We start from the raw sequence: 15,653 nt of genomic DNA on the forward strand, positions 1-15,653 counted from the left end.
CAGGGTTACACAGCTAGCAGGAGGCCCAGCTTACCCCAAAGCTAGGAAGGACTTGATTATTCAGAAAAGGAAACTGACAGAGAGGCTGGGGTCTTTCCAAGCTCACACAGTTAGAGCAGAGGGGACCTCGGGGATGTTCTGAGGCTCAGGCTCCACCAGACTTCCTCCAAGCCTGGCTCAGAGGTAGGAATCTGTTCTTCTGGACAGTGCAGGGGGGCCCCTCCCCACCAGTCCCTGCCACCCAGGTCCTTCAGGACATGTGATCACAGCATCACCTGCTCTGCCATCATTGCCTTGGCAGGTGCTCCAATGTTGTGCAACCAGGCCCGGGGCTGGGCTGGCCCCATCAAATCAACAGCTGGTTGGCTTGGGCCGGCTGAGTCTGCCCCCCTGGAGCTCAGCTGTGACAGCAATGAATCATACTAATGGAGAGAGGTGGCCATTCCTTCTCTGTGGCCTGGAGACAGGTTTTCCCAAAACTCCTCCCCTGGCTCAGGCAAACACACCTGACCTTTCTCTCGCTGGGCCCAGGGTGAGGCAGAGCAGCCAGGAGCAAGGTGGGGTGAACCAGACAGAGCTGGAGTGCTCTCCCACCCCTGCTTTGCCCAGCCACCCCGCCAAGCCCATGATTCCAGGCAGGGTAAGGCCCTCCTCCCAGAGGAAGGGGCCAACAGTCCAGTGACCTTGGAGTGCGCTTCGCCTGGCACTCCCCTCACACTGCTCCCTACAGCTTGCACTCTGCCTCTGACTCTCTTCCAAGAACAATTGGACAAGTTCTAATCTACATCTTGCAAAAAAAAAAAAAAACCCCAGAGAGGTAGGAGGGCCACAGCACCTGGGGTCCCAGAAGGCAGACTGACACCTATTCCTACTGTAGGGGTAAGTAACGCAAAAACCTCCATGCAGAGACATGGAGGTCTTCGAAATGGAATGGTGGGGGGCGGGGGGTGGAGGGAGTCACTGGGAGGCAAAACGTGCGGGACATCTGAGGTCACTGAGACCAGGGAACTCGGGATTCCCTTCTGGGAAATGACACAGCATGGCAGCTGTCCTTCCTATACAGTCAAGCTACATTTGCCTCATTAAACCAAATCACAGCTACAAACCAGTGCCACATGCCTGGAGGCTGAGTGGACACTCCTGGTCCTCCTCACGGAGATGTATAGCACTCTGAGCTCTGATCCAGTGGATCTGTGTGAAGTCCCCAGACAAACACATAGTAAGTGTTCCATAAATGTCAGCTGCTCTTGTTTTTTTTTTGTTTTTAATTATTACTATTTTGACCATCATTTCTTCGATTGCTCTTCATGTGTCTTGTTTCCAGACCATTCAACTCCCACAGGAGGCTTCTTGGAGCACGGTCCAGCTAGTTCGTCTTGAAGGGACAGCCATGCTCCAGGTGCAGTCTTGGGAGCCATCTGATCACTGTCCCTTCATCCAAGCATCTGCTTTCTGAAGGAGACGAGGCCATGTGCTGTCAAGCGCTGTGGACACACAGCCTGGGGTCAAGTCCTAGCTCCTCCACCCCCAACTGGACCAGCCACTATTGTACCTCTGACCGATCTCAGAACACAGCTGGATTACCAGGAGGAAAACTAAGTGAGTGCTTAGAGGCTGGCAAAGTAAGGAGAACCATTTGTAGATGATGTGCTAGAGATGCTGACCATCATTCCTTACTCTTAATTATTATGAGAAAAATGAGAACCCCCTCCTTGGACTTCCTTGTTCCTATGCTGAAGTGTAATGTTCTGTTTTTAACAATGTATGGGGGCAGCACACACAGTGCTTTGCATGCCTGGGGCCTCTAAGGGTCTCAGTCTGGCCTTGCTCTGAAATTGCTGCAAGGCCTGCCAATTCCCTGATGTATCACGAGTGTTCCTGAACAATAAGCTCATTTACCAGGTCTAGCTGTGACCAGATATTTTTTAATCACCATGATCACTGGGTTGACAGGTTGAGCTTGAGCTCCACCATAAGCCTGAGTCTTTCCAAAGGCCTGGGGGACCGAAGGCAGAAGCAAGAGCACACGTAGAGAAGGCACCGAGCAAGCGGATCTGTGCAGTTCTTCGGTTCTAAACAACTCGCAGAATCCAGGCGGACTCAGGGCCTGTGTGGCCACTGGGCAGGGAAGGTGGTGGTTCCTAGGCCCATCAAAACCCCAAGGAGCACTGACTTCTGTCTCCTGCTATAGCTTCAGGTGCCAGGTTCACTGGGGTCTTAGAAGGTGGGGCTGGAAGGAGGTGGGCCCAGAGGGTTCCACTCCTTAAGTGCTGGCTTCAAGATGGAAGATATTAAGACGTTCCAGGGGTTGATTCTTTTTTTGAGACACCAAGATGTTCCAGGCTTCTGTAGAGCAGGCACAGTCCTTGCCCTCCAGGACTTGTATCAATAAAGACACAAAACACTAGAGGCAGAAGCTGCATACGGGCAACCTCCATGCAGAATCTGCCCGCATCTGTGTTTGTTCAGCCAACAGTCCTTTTTAGAAAGTTGAGTCAGAATGTCTTTGGAAGGACACTGTAGGTGACTGCAGGCACCATGCCCCATCGTCTCCCCAGCATATTCACATATTGGCATTACCTGCCTGGTCTCCACAGTCTGAATGCCAAGTACGAAGTGTGAATATAAAGGCAGCAAACAAGTGTGATTGGGGCACAAGAAAGGGATTCAGCTGGGTGTGGTGGCTCACACTTGTAATCCCAACACTTTGGGAGGCCGAGGCAGGTGGATCACTTGAGGCTAAGAGTTCGAGACCAGCCTGGCCAACACGATGAAACCCCATCTCTACTAAAAATAAAAAAATTAGCTGGGTGCGGTGGAGGGCACCTATAATCCCAGCTGCTCAGGAGGCTGAGGCAGGAGAATCGCTTGAACCCAGAAGGCAGAGGTTGCAGTGAGCCGAAACCACACCACTGTACTCCAGCCTGGGTGACAAAAGCAAAACTCCGTCTCAAAAAAAAAAAAAAAAAAAAAAAAGAAGGGATTCAATTCTACCTAACACCCAGGAAGGCTCCATAGAGGAAGGAGTATTTCATAATGCACGTCACTCACCCTGTCACTCCCTTGATCCCTTCCTTCCTTTTTTCTTTTTAGAGACAAGGTCTCATTCTGTTGCCTAGGCTGGAGTGCAGTGGTGCAATCATGGTTCACTGCAGCCTGGAACTCCAGGGCTCAGGCAATCCTCCTGCCTCAGCCTGCTGAGTAGCTGTGACCACAGGTGTGCGCCACCATGCCCAGCTAAGATTTCACCATGTTGCACAGCTGGTCTTGAACTCCTGGCCTCAAGCAATGCTCCTGCTTCAGGCTCTCAAGTTGCTGGAATTACAGGTGTGAGTCACCACCCCTGGCTTCCTTTTCAAGTCCTTAGGTAGTGGCCCCAGAACTGACCAAAGAGAAATGTTAGGATGTTTTACTCCAGGCCACTGAGTACTTGGAGAAGCCATTGTGACCCCCTTTTTTGCTCCAAGATGGTGTGCAATGTACAGGTCCTGCTATGGGATGTGGCTTGAGCCCAATGACCTGGGAAGGTGGGAGAGAGGGAGGGAGGAAGAGAAAGGGTGGGAAGGTGCGGGGAGGAAGGGTTGAGCAGGAGAGGAGGAAAGTGAAGGAAGAAAAGGAAAGGGAGGGAAGAGAAGCGAGGAGGAGGCAACAGTGACAGCCGCTGAAGGGCTCTGTGCCTGCCTGGCTGGCTCTCCAGTCCTTGCTTCCTCCCTCTGACCACGGACAGACTCCCTCTGGCCCATTAAGTTCCACAGGCCCTACAAACACTCAAGTTCTTTCACAGAAAGGAAAGCACCTCTGAGCCACTAGGAAATAAAGGATATTTTATTCCTTTTTTCTGTCGTTGTTGAGCGGATAGATCACGATACAGAGAACAGCAATGGGTCACAGCGCACGGTTTGGTTGGTTTCCACGAGAACACAGAGGACAGGAGGGGCAAGATGTGGGTTGAGTTCCCACTCTTGTTATGATCTTCAACCTCTCACTGTTCCCAAGGGCTGCACGGAGCCTGCCGAGTCTCCAACCCACCTCGCTCGCCGCTCTGACTGCCGACAGGCAGAGCGAAGGATGCGCGAGTTGCCTCTGCTGCCCATCTAAGGGGACGTGGGCAGAGAAGCAAAGGCCTCTACTCTCCCTCCACCCATCCCAATGTGCTGGCCCCAACGGAACAGGAGTCCTTCAGCTATTGCCTGCCAGAGACCCAACGGCAGGGACTGGAGTCTGCGTCTGGATGAGCTGAGCTGAGCTGTAGATTGAAGTCTCAGAAGCAGGGAAGGTTGGAAGGGGTAGGGTCCCAGAGCCCATGGGGTTATTGCTGAGAAGATATGCAGGGGACACATTCCCCAGGGGCAGAGTAGAAGCCCTGGGCCTGGAATCTCCGGGGGCTCTGTGAAGGGGCGGGGCAGATGGGGACTCCTTGTGGAAGCCCCAGGGAAGAAATTGACCATGGAAGGACATAGCCTGCCTGAAGTCAACGCTGGGCTCACCAGCTCCTTGCTTTGTATCTCCAATTGCTAAGAGACCTTCAGACTGGGGTCAGGTGGGATAAGGAAGCAAGGTTTTTGTTAAATGAGTGAAAGGAGTCCATGAAGAATGATGACAAAGTGCTGCAAACCTTCCCAGGTCCCAAGACAATTGAAGACCACTGCCCGTGCTCTTACCCTACGCTTCCCTAAATCAGGGGAGGGGGCTGGTCTCGGGGAACAAGCAGCCTCCTAGAAGCAGGAGGTGATGGAGGGCTACAGGGGCAGGGAGGAGCAGATGGCCATGTGGCTCAGCCCCTGCCCGGGAAAGCAAGTCCACAGTTCACTAACAAACACAATACCGTCCACGAACAAGTAGCCACGAAGACCAGTCAGCAAACACACACACTCACACACATACACACAGATACATCACAGGAGGTGGGCAGGACCGCAGGCTGCAGTGGGGAGGCAAGTGTTAGTTGCATCATCAGGTGGAGGAATGGTGTTAGAGGGGATAGGAGGGTGGGGGACACACAAGTTCTTGGCTTCTCCTGGGGAAAGGGCTGTTGCTGAAGTGGCCGGTTTTCTTAAGCATCGACATTTGCATCCAAAGGTTCAAGCAGCCACCTTCAGGTTCCGGAGGCTGAGGAGGAGGAGAATTTAAATTAAAAACACTTTAGCTCGCCTCTGGTATCCTTATCTGCTTCTCTCCCTTCCTTGAGCACTTGCCCACTGAACTTCCTGGTATGACAGCCTTTCTGAGACACAGAGAAAGGAGACGAAGACACAGGGGAGGGGTGAACCTCAGAGGAAGCCTCTCCCAGATGGGCTGGAGCCTGGTGGACATGGAAAGGAAATTGTTAAACCCAGGGCCTCCCCAGTGGTTGCTCACAGTCCTGAGCCTTAGGATAAAAGGTTTCTGAGAAAGAACTAGTTTGAAAAAAAACGAAAAGACATTTCATTTCCAGGCTGCCTCCTCTGAGTCTTCCCATAGATTCTCAGTCTGTGATGAAATAGACAGGACCCCAAGCTACCAGGAAGGGCACCTGCCTCCTAGGTCAGGATCTTCGTCCATTCACACTTAGGGTGATCACTTGCCTTCGAGAGCCCCATCCAGAAGACGGGAGTAATGAGCTCTGCCCATCACGGGCTGCTGTGAAGATGCAAAAGCACTTACGAAAGAATTTAAATGCTGCACAGGCACTGCACTGTTATGACCACAGTAGAAGCTGGTGTGTCGGGCACTTCATCATCCAGAAACCTCTTTTAACTTACAATCTAAGATAAACTTATATACCTTTCTATGATGCCTTATTTGTATGGGGGGGGGGGGAAAAAGGCAGAAGTGAGCTGACAAAAGACAAACCTTTTCCCTTAGGATATTCCAGGGCATGTCATAAAGCAAGACACACAGGACGGAGGGGAGCAGTGGCGCTGAACTACAGCCACGAAGGCCTGAGTTCACAGTCCGGTCTGTCACTCTCCATGGGGCTGTTCCCTCTGACATTGGTTTCATCTATAAAATGGGCTAAACCCCACTTGTCCCATCCTCTGTTTCTGGCAGACTCGAGTGAGTCTGTGTGTGTGGCTGCACTCTGAAAACCGTACAGCATTTGCCAGTTATTACTCTCCTGTGACCCCTACGGTGAACAATGGAAGTAGATGCTAAAATCAGTGCCCCGAAATGTGGAGAGGGAAGGATCATATATTACTTGCTCTACTTTTGGGTGGGGTTGGGAAGTTTCATAATAAGGTGTTTTAAAAAAAAAGTGGCCCTAAAGTACTTTCTGAATCAGCACGGAAAGCCGTTATCTTTATGCCACTTTGTGATTAGCAGCATTTCACTAACTCTTAATTCTCCCCATGTGGCAGCTGGGATGATGCCCTATGCGCTCGGCCTTTGGGCTGTGTGGAAGCCCCGTTTCCTGCTGTTTGCATGCACATGTGTGGGACACCTTGGGTGTTTCTGGTCCTGGTCTCTCTCACAGCCCCTTTCAGACTCCTGAAGGCTCCTCAGGGCAGGGCCCATAGTAAAAGCTGTGCCCACTGCAAAAGCTAGCCCCATCCTTCCTGCCTGAACTCCTGTCCAGGCCCTGATGCAGACGGTGATGGTGACAGAGGCCGATCCAGGCAGTGAGCATCTCACCTTCCCCCTGACGGCTGCACTTCAGTTCTCTGCTTTCTGGGGCTCTGTTGCTGGAAAGAAAATCAGAATGGATGATAGTATATAGACTCCTCACCCCAGTGGGCCACCCCCAACAGCAGCCGTGTCTATGCCTGACTCTGGGGGAGCAAAGAGGTGACAGCCATGGGATTTCGAGTCAGAACGATCTAGGGTGAATCCTGGCCCTGCTACTTGCTGCTTACAGGAACCTGGTAACCTCTCTGAGTCCCTCGGTTATAAAATGAGGACAGTGATGCCTATCTCACGGGGCTGTGTGCACATTAAATGATATGGGGTCTGTGCCTGGCACAAGCAGATGCTCTGTAAATAGCAGGTGACACTAGTAGTAGCCTGTTTGGTGGAGTGAGGGGGCAATGCTGCAGAGGCCCTGGAGACTCCCTCTCCTGGCACTGCGGGAGCATGTCTGGCTGACTCTAGCGAGGCCATGCACCTGGCAACAGTCCCTTCCTGGGCCACAGAGGGGTCCCTCTGTTCCATCTTTTCCATCTGGGCAGGTGGTCACGGACAGTTACCATTGGCAGTGATGAGGTTCTCCACCTGGGCTTCCTCGTCTCCTGGGGCCCTGCAGGAGAAGGAGAAGCACAGCCCTGTCAGAGATCTCCAGGGCAGACCCAGAGAGCGTCGCTCTGCTCCTCACTGGGGCACAGCCGCCTGTGGTCAGGCTCCTCCCAGTTCCCTGAGGGGCTGGAGCTCACTCTGCTGTGGGGTGCATGGGGCAGAGGGAGAGGTCTGGACTGAAGGATCAGACTCGGAGGGAACTTACAGGCACTCTTCAATGTCAGCCCTCGACTTCTACCAAGTCACGGGAAGGGGAGCCTAAGGCCACATGGGGCCTTGGGTGTGTCCTGTCACAGGCTTTGGACTTCTGGGGTCCAAGCTACCCTTGGCTATTGTAGTAAATTAATGGGGTATGACCTCTGTGTGGGAGTAGAAAGAAGGTCCAAGTGTCTGTTCAGCTCAAAGAGCCTCATGAACAGGTGACAAGCGGGGACTGTGTCGCAGGTCCTGTAGAGAGGACCTGGGCACCAAGAGAGGCCAGGAAGCCCTCTGCTTCCCTTCTCCCAAGCTCAACTGTCCCAAGGGCCTCCAGAAAAGGTTCCAGTACTTTCTTGTCCACTTCCCCTCCCCCACATATATCAGAAGAGACAGGATGGGCTGACCGTCAATGTTTGGACCTCTCCTTTGCCCCAGAGTCTACCTGGCAGTCCCCAAACTCCCAGCCCTATGCCCCAACACACACATTCTGCCTCTGAGACAAGAATCCAAGAGAATGCCCATTTGGGGGGTCACACACCAGGGGTCCCTTCCTGTCCCACCTAGTATCACCCCAGTGTCCACTGCCACAGCATCCTTACCGGGGCTTCTGATTGAAACTGCACTTGCACCTGCGACCTGAAAAGCAAAGAAACCATCCAAGGTCATGCTCCTGGCTTGGCCATAGCAGGGCCAAGGGTCTGTGCAGGTTGTGGGACTATGTAAACGGCACCCCCTAGACCTGCGCAGTGCACAGTTTGCACAGCTGCACACAGTGGCCCTCAGATGGGGTAGCTTCTTCTGGGGCAAAGGAAATACACTCCACAGCTGGAATGGCTACAGCCCCACAGCCCTCTTGATCATGTGAGTCAAGAGGGATCTGTGCAGATCAGGCTCACGTGGGAACAACAAACTCAGGGGCACATCCCTCGCACACTAGGGCAGTGCCTGTCTCCTTCCTCCATGACTGCCCCACTCATGCCCTATAGACACAGCACTGGGAAGCCTCCCTACCGGTTCCTATCTGTGCTCATTGTCATATGACATTTTCTTTGTTCCCGCTTCAGTGTTTCACTGAGCACTTACTATGTGCCCAGTACACTCTATTGGGTCGTGAAGATAACATGGAGGACAGGCAGCCTCCTTTCCTCTCCAGGAGATGGACCAACCAGGCTCTCACACTGCCCCCACCTGCTTAGCAGCCTCAGTCATTGCTCTTACAGAGTGAGCAAAAGAACCAACTTACTTAGGATAAGGAGGATCCCAACCGAGAAGAGGACCACAGCGAACACCAGTCCCCCAATCCTCAGGGTCTGGTAATCTGCCAAAGGAACCAAGGGTGAGAGAGGAAGGGGCCAGGGAGACGGTGTCTGTTCCCCCCATCCCTCCTGCCAGGCAGGGCTGCATCCCCCTGACCCCTGCACCCAGGGTCCCCACTGCTCACCATAATGAAAAGGGTCCATTTCCTTCTCCTTCTCAGCTGCTGCAAAAACAAACAGTTGGTCAAGAGAAAGAAAGCTACACAACCCGGCTCCCAAATAGCTAACCTTGCCTCACAGACCTCCGTCTTCACAAAGGGATTCCGGAGAAGCAAGGCCCATTAAGCAGAGATGCCTAGAGGTGCACAGTAGGGCAGGCCTGCCAGTTAGGGGGTTAGGGGAACCTGAGGGCCAAGGGCAATGAAGGCATTGAGCCTCAGTGAGGCTCCGAGTCATGCAACATCCACATTCATTGCCCCTTTTTGTCAATTTTCCTCTTGTGACATACGGAGAAACTGAGACCAAGGAAGGACGTGTGACTTGCATGAGGCCAACACTGGCTAATTATGGTCTAGAGACTGACGTGCAGGTCTGACTCCCAGGATTCAGGCCACAAGACCGCAGAGGCCCGGTGAGCTTGCGGGGCTTAAACACCATGCCCTGCGGGACCCTGAGGGGGCAAGGGGGCAGGCTGTGTTGAGGTCTGTGAATAAATAGCTGCTGCCTCCACGACTTCCTCTGCTGACTGAAGGGAGAGGTCCGTGACCAGACATGAAGAACCTGAGAGTCCCCCAGCCCTAATGTTCCAAGGGGCCCAGAACCTTCCAGTAGAGAGGGCTGGACAGGATTATCATCTTGTCACAGCCAGGTCCCAGAGGGGTACTTACCACTGGCCAGGACCATGGGGGCCAGCAGGCTGCAGAGGAAGACCAGCACCAACTCCATGGCGTCTGGGGACAGAGGGAGGAAAAAATGATTCTCCGGCTAAGAAGCCTCCATTCATCAGCTTCAGGCATCAGCCTGACCAGGGACCAAGTCATATCCCCAGCTTTACTCTGCACTCATGACTTGACGAGGGTTCAAACAACCTAAGCACAAGCAGGTGACTTTTTCTTTTTTTTTTTTTTTTTTTTTTTGAGACAGTCTCACTCTCTTGCCCAGGCTGGAGTGCAGTGGCTCGATCTTGGCTCACTGCAACCTCTGCCTCCCAGGTTCGGGCGATTCTCCTGCCTTAGCCTCCTGAGTAGCTGGCATTAGAGGCATGTGCCACCATGCCAGGCTAATGTTTGGTATTTTTAGTAGAGACGGGGTTTCATCATGTTGGCCAGACTGGTTTCGAACTCCTGACCTCACGTGGTCCACCTGCCTCAGCCTCCCAAAGTGCTGGGATTACAGGCGTGAGCCACCACCAGTTGACATGTCTTGGACTCTTAGAGAATGCTCTGCATCTATTAATTCAATTGGCACAATTGAGTTAGTACAATTAGCAATCGCTACAACTAATGCAGGCTGAGAACCTGAAGCTTAATGAGGCTGACAGGCACCAGAGTGAGTAGCAGGGCCTAGATCCTAACCCAGCATAGTAACTCCCCCACCACACTGCCTGTGGGACGTGACTTTGGTATCTCATCTGTGTCCTTCTCTACAGGCAACCCTTCTGTGGCCATCTTTATTTCATTAAGGCCTTCTGTCGCCATCTCTAGTTCATTCTGACAGCCAATACTCTGTCAGAAATGTCTCTTAATATCAGATTAAATGGGGCCAGTAAACCAATGTCCCTCTAGTCTAGCCAGCTAGGTGGGGAGGAGACTTGCGGTTTCCTGGGCCCTTAAGCACTGACAGCCCTCCTTCAGGTACCCCTCACATCACACCTCAAAAGTGCCCAAGTCAGCTCTTCCCACAGGCTTTGGTTCAGAATCCTCCAGAAAGATGGTTTGATTCAATAAAAGGAGTTTGAAGGCTGGTTCTATAAGCCTCAGCACCCCAGCCTCTGCTTCCCCAGAGGATGCGGAGATCTCTCCTCAGGAGCTCATCAGTCCTGGTCTCTGGGTGGATGGCCCCAGGTGGGCTATCCTGGTGGAAGCAGGAGGCAGGGCCAAGAGGTGGCACCCAGGGATAGATTTCAATGGCAGGACACACTTCAGGAGCATGGTTAAGAGCCAGAGAGGAGAGAGAGGCTTTTGCTGAACCAGGAAATCCCAAGGCTGGGTCTGTTTTCCATGTGGGGTGAAACTGGCAGTGGCCTGAACCCCTGGACATCCACCCAGTCCAGGACCCTGATTGCCCCCAGCACGGTCACTACCTACCTCCCCCTGGCCTTGAGCAAGCAGCCACCACTGCACTTCACCTCTCGGCCACCAGGGGTCAGAACGACTGCATCCATAGCCACGTCAAGGCCCAAACCTTGATTCAAAAAGCCTTTATCAAAAGGCGGTAATTTGCTTTTAATGCTATCTCATTTCACATTTGTATTTCCTTTGAATGCTACACTGTATTTTATATGTATAAAAATATATGTAACACACACATATAATGAGGCATAGCAATAATAGAAACACCAATAACCAGCAGCTTAGGAAATGGAGCTTTACAAAGACTGCTGCAGTGACCTCTATTTCCCTCCACCCTATCCCCCTGCCTCTCTCCCAGAGGTGGCCAGTATCCCGAAAATATATATTTTTTAATTTTATTTATGTATTTATTTATTTATTTTGTTTATTTTGAGACTGAGTATCCCTCTGTCGCCCAGGCTAGAATGCAATGGTGCGATCTTGGCTCACTGCAACTTCCACCTCCTGGGTTCAAACAATTCTCATTCCTCTGCCTCCCAAGGAGTTGGGATTACAGGCACATACCACCACATCCAGCTAATTTTTTGTGTTTTTAGTAGAGACAGGGTTTCACCATGTTGGTTAGGCTCGAACTTCTGACCTCAGGAGATCCACCCACCTCGGCCTCCCAAAACGCTGGAATTACAGGCGTGAGCCACCACGCCTGGCTGAAAATATGTATTTTTAATCATTCCCTTGCTCTTCTTTTAAAAAGTTGCCAATCAACAGATACAAAATTTCAGTTATGAAAAATGAGTAAGTGCTACAGATTTGCTGTATAACACTGTACAGCATAATTAACAATATTGAATTGCACACTTCAAGATATGTTAAGAGGATAGATCTCATAGTAAGTGTTCTTTTCATAATTTAAAATATACAATTCACACACCAGGAAGTTTGCCATTTTAAACTGTACAATTCAGTGATTTTTAGAACATTCACAAAGTTGTGCGTTCGTGACCAATCTCAGGTTCCAAGACATTTCATCATCCCAAGAAGAAACTTGTATCCATTGGCAGTCACCCCCAACTCCCCTTCCCTTCGACCCTGATACCATTCATCTACTTTTTGTCTCAATGGGTTTGCCCATTCTGGACATTTCACATAAATGAAATAATAAAATACATGGACTTCCGTGTCTGGCTTTCAAGTTAGCAGAATGTTGTCAGGTGCATCTACATTGTAGCATGTATTTGTATTTTATTTCTCTTTATGGCTGAATAATATTCCACTGTATGGTTATTCACCTTGCTCTTCGTTTTAAAAATATATTTAACACGTACATATATCTAAATATTATGTTGTTTAGTGTAGCTTTTTTGAACTTCATAATTATAATATCATGTTTATAGTCTTTTGAAACTTGCTTTTTCTGTTCAACATTATGCCTCTATGGGTCACTGACACTGTTACATTTAGCTATAGTGCATTCATTTTCAGTGTGGTGTAATATTCCATTGTGCAGGTAAATGATCATGTATCACTCTAGTCTCCTGCTAATGGATGTGTGTTTTTTTCCCCTCAATTTTATGCTATTGCAAACAATGGAGTTGTGGACATTTTTGTGTATACTGCTCAGGCACACATGCAATAATTCTGAGGAAACAGTTTTTCGATTCTTTGATCACCACTCCTGTAAGAAATACATTCTACATTGCAACCCAGCACTAACACATATTGATGTGTACCAGAAGCAATTATCACAAAATAATATTTAGTATGAATGAGATACTTTATTTTCTATTTTATTCTGTTTCTTTACAAAAAATATTTCAACGCTCCTTAATGGGTCACACTTGGCAGTTTGAATAGTTACGTCCTAGACATAAGCCTAGGACTGAAGTCATTCATTGGGTTGTATAGTATACAAACTGTCCACTTTACACAATGATTTAAAATTGTCCTCCACAGCAGTCATCTCCATGATAATATCCTACCAGCTGCATATCACTGTCCCCATAGCTCTACAACCTGTTGTGGATATTTTCTGTTGTCAGATATTTTCATTTTTGCCAATCTAGAGGTAAAAGATGGTTTTAATGAGATTACATTGTAATAGAGTTGGGCTCCATGTTTGTCATTCCTGTTTCTTCATCAATGATATGTTTTTCATGTCGTTTGCCCATTTTCAAGTGAGTTGACATTATTTTTGTTGTTAATTTCTTATTCTGAATACTAAACCTTTGTCATTAAGTATGGCAAATATCTCCTTCCAGTTGGTGGCTTATTTTTTCACTTTTAAAAATTGTCTTCTGTTGAACATAATTTCTTAATTCTAACATAATTGAATGCTGTGATTTTTGTGTCTTAAGACATCTTTTTTCACCCTGAGATCAGAGTTTTCTTCTAAAACCCCTAAAGCTTTGTCTTTTACATTTAAATCTACTTGACATCCAGAACTGATGCTTGTGTATGGTGTGAGGTAGGAGTCTAGTTTTACTTTCTCCCATGCTGATACCTGGTACTGTAACCTGGTTTCAGTGGCAGACTGCCTCCCCTTTTCCTCATGATGTGCTCTACCACCTTTGTCACATATCTGATTTCTATTTGGTGTGCATCCGTTTCTGGGCTTTCTCTTTGGGTCTATTGGTCAATTTGTCTGTACTGCATTAAAACTGCTGTGTTTCAGTTATGACAGCTTCACAGTAATCTTGCCACATTGTAAGAGAAGCTCCCATCTTTTTTTCTCCTCTTCCCTCTCCTCCTCTTTCTTCAGGAATGTCTTCATTACTCTTGGTTTTTTGGTCCTGAATTTCAGAATTAGCTTTTCAAATTCATCCAAAACTGTTAGGATTTTCATGGGAACTGCAATGGATCTATCTATAGAACAACCTGGGGAGAAATGACATATTTCTGATCTTGAGTCTCCTGTCTATAAATAAATCTTTTGATTTCTTTAGGTCCTTTTCAATAAAGTTCCATAAATGCTTTCATATAGGTGTTGCACACTTTCTGTTGGATTCATTCCTAAGTGCCTTATCATTTTTATTGCTGCTTTAAATGTCACCTTGTGTGTGTTCTCTAATTTTTGCTGGTAGAGAGAAAAGCAACTGATTTTTACATATTGATCTTAAACCCAATAATCTTGTTAAACTCTCGAATTATTTGTAATAACTTACCTAGAGATGCCTTTGGGTTTTCTCTGTAGATATATCATCTTTAAATGATATTGTTCCTTCTTTCTAATTCTCACACCGTTTATTTCTATTTCTTGTCTTAGTGGACCGGGTAGGAATTCCAGTGAAATGCAGAATAGAAACAATAGCAAACACACATGCACACAACACGTACACACTCACACACAGTCTTACTACTGATTTTAAATGGAGTTTTTCTAATGCTTTGAAAGTTCCCCTTTAATCCTGGTTTCCAAGATGTTTCTGTTTTATGTTAATTATAAACGAGTGTTCTATTTCTATGGTTTTTGTCCTTAAATCTACCAGTGAAGTAAATTATATGTATGGATTATCAAGTGTTAAATCATCCCTGCATTTCTGAGATGAAACCAATTTTTTTTTTTAATAAACAGATGGATTTGGCTTAATGACATTTTGTTTAGGATTTTTGCATCTATGTGCATGAGTGAGATTGGTCTGCAGTTTTTATTTTATTGTATTAACCTTGCCTGGTTTGGGGATGGCAGTACTGGCCTCACAAAACAAGTATCCACTCTCCTGCTAGTTCCCTGGAAGAGTTTGCAGATGATTCGAATAATCTGTTCTTTGAGTGTTTGGTGGAACTAACCTGTAAAATCATCTAGGCTTGGGATTTTCTTTGTGGGAAGATCTTAAATGGCCCATTCAATTAATTAATGGTTATGGCACTCTCCAGATACCTATTTCTTCTTTAATGAATTTAGCGAGTTATAATTTTTAAAGGCATTTTCCCTCTTCTGCTTTCAAATGTATTGCCATAAAGTTATGCCCGTTTTTTTCATTCCTGATGTTACTTGTGACAACTCCCTTTCTCCTCGGTCAGTTTCACCAGAGGTTTAACGATGCTATTAGTTTTTTCAGAGAAACCAACTCTTGGTTTTATTAATTATTTTTATTGTATGTTTTAAAATTTTCTTGATTCTGCCCTTATACGATCTTTGGGTTTCTTCTATTGTTCTTTTTTATGTTTATCTTGTTATGTTGGATACCTAGTTCATTAATATTTAGCTTTTCTTATTTTCCAATATAAGCATTTAAGACTGCAATGTTCCCTCTAAGTGCTTTTAAAGTATAATACTAAGAACTAAACAATAATGAAAAACCACACTTCAAAGCTTCTATAATGGGGTGAAAGTACTCCATCAAGGTTGGATTGTTGTTTAGTTCTCAATATACTTTAAACTTCCATTACAATTTCTTACTTTACCTATGCATTAAGAAGTATGTGTTTTACACCAGGTCCTATTGTGGGGAGGGCGGGGGAAGGAGAGCATTAGGAGATACACCCAATGTAAACGACGAGTTAATGGGTGCAGCACACCAACATGGCACATGTATACATATGTAACAAACCTGCACGTTGTGCACATGTACCCTAGAACTTAAAGTAGAATAAAAAAAAAAGAAGTATGTGTTTTAAATATCCAAATACACAGTGATTTTTATTTGCTTTTGTTATTGACTTCTAGCTTAAGTGCACCAAGGTCAGAAAACATGGTCTG

At 47.8% G+C, this 15,653-nt stretch overlaps 1 protein-coding gene across 11 annotated transcripts in view; it reads right to left on the minus strand.

Annotated features, from left to right (window-relative positions):
- Positions 1–3,804: 3,804 nt before the first annotated feature.
- Positions 3,805–15,653, minus strand: part of FXYD6 (FXYD domain containing ion transport regulator 6) — a 39,974-nt gene continuing 28,125 nt past the window's right edge. For 3 of the 11 annotated variants that reach the window (XM_025355534.1, XM_025355532.1, XM_025355536.1), the window contains 7 exons: positions 9,551–9,613; positions 8,849–8,887; positions 8,651–8,725; positions 8,007–8,043; positions 7,164–7,213; positions 6,613–6,662; positions 3,805–5,109 (listed from right to left, as the gene is read on the minus strand). In XM_025355534.1, the coding sequence (XP_025211319.1) occupies positions 6,634–6,662; positions 7,164–7,213; positions 8,007–8,043; positions 8,651–8,725; positions 8,849–8,887; positions 9,551–9,608 (288 nt within the window). In that variant the 5' untranslated portion in view covers positions 9,609–9,613 and the 3' untranslated portion in view covers positions 3,805–5,109; positions 6,613–6,633. Of the gene's footprint in view, positions 5,110–6,612; positions 6,663–7,081; positions 7,214–8,006; positions 8,044–8,650; positions 8,726–8,848; positions 8,888–9,550; positions 9,614–10,965; positions 11,067–15,653 lie in introns of all 11 variants that reach the window. The other 8 variants (XM_025355533.1, XM_025355535.1, XR_003115550.1 and 5 more) reach the window with 7 other exon arrangements.

This window comes from Theropithecus gelada, chromosome 14, assembly GCF_003255815.1.
Source record: "Theropithecus gelada isolate Dixy chromosome 14, Tgel_1.0, whole genome shotgun sequence".
NCBI lineage: Eukaryota > Metazoa > Chordata > Mammalia > Primates > Cercopithecidae > Theropithecus > Theropithecus gelada.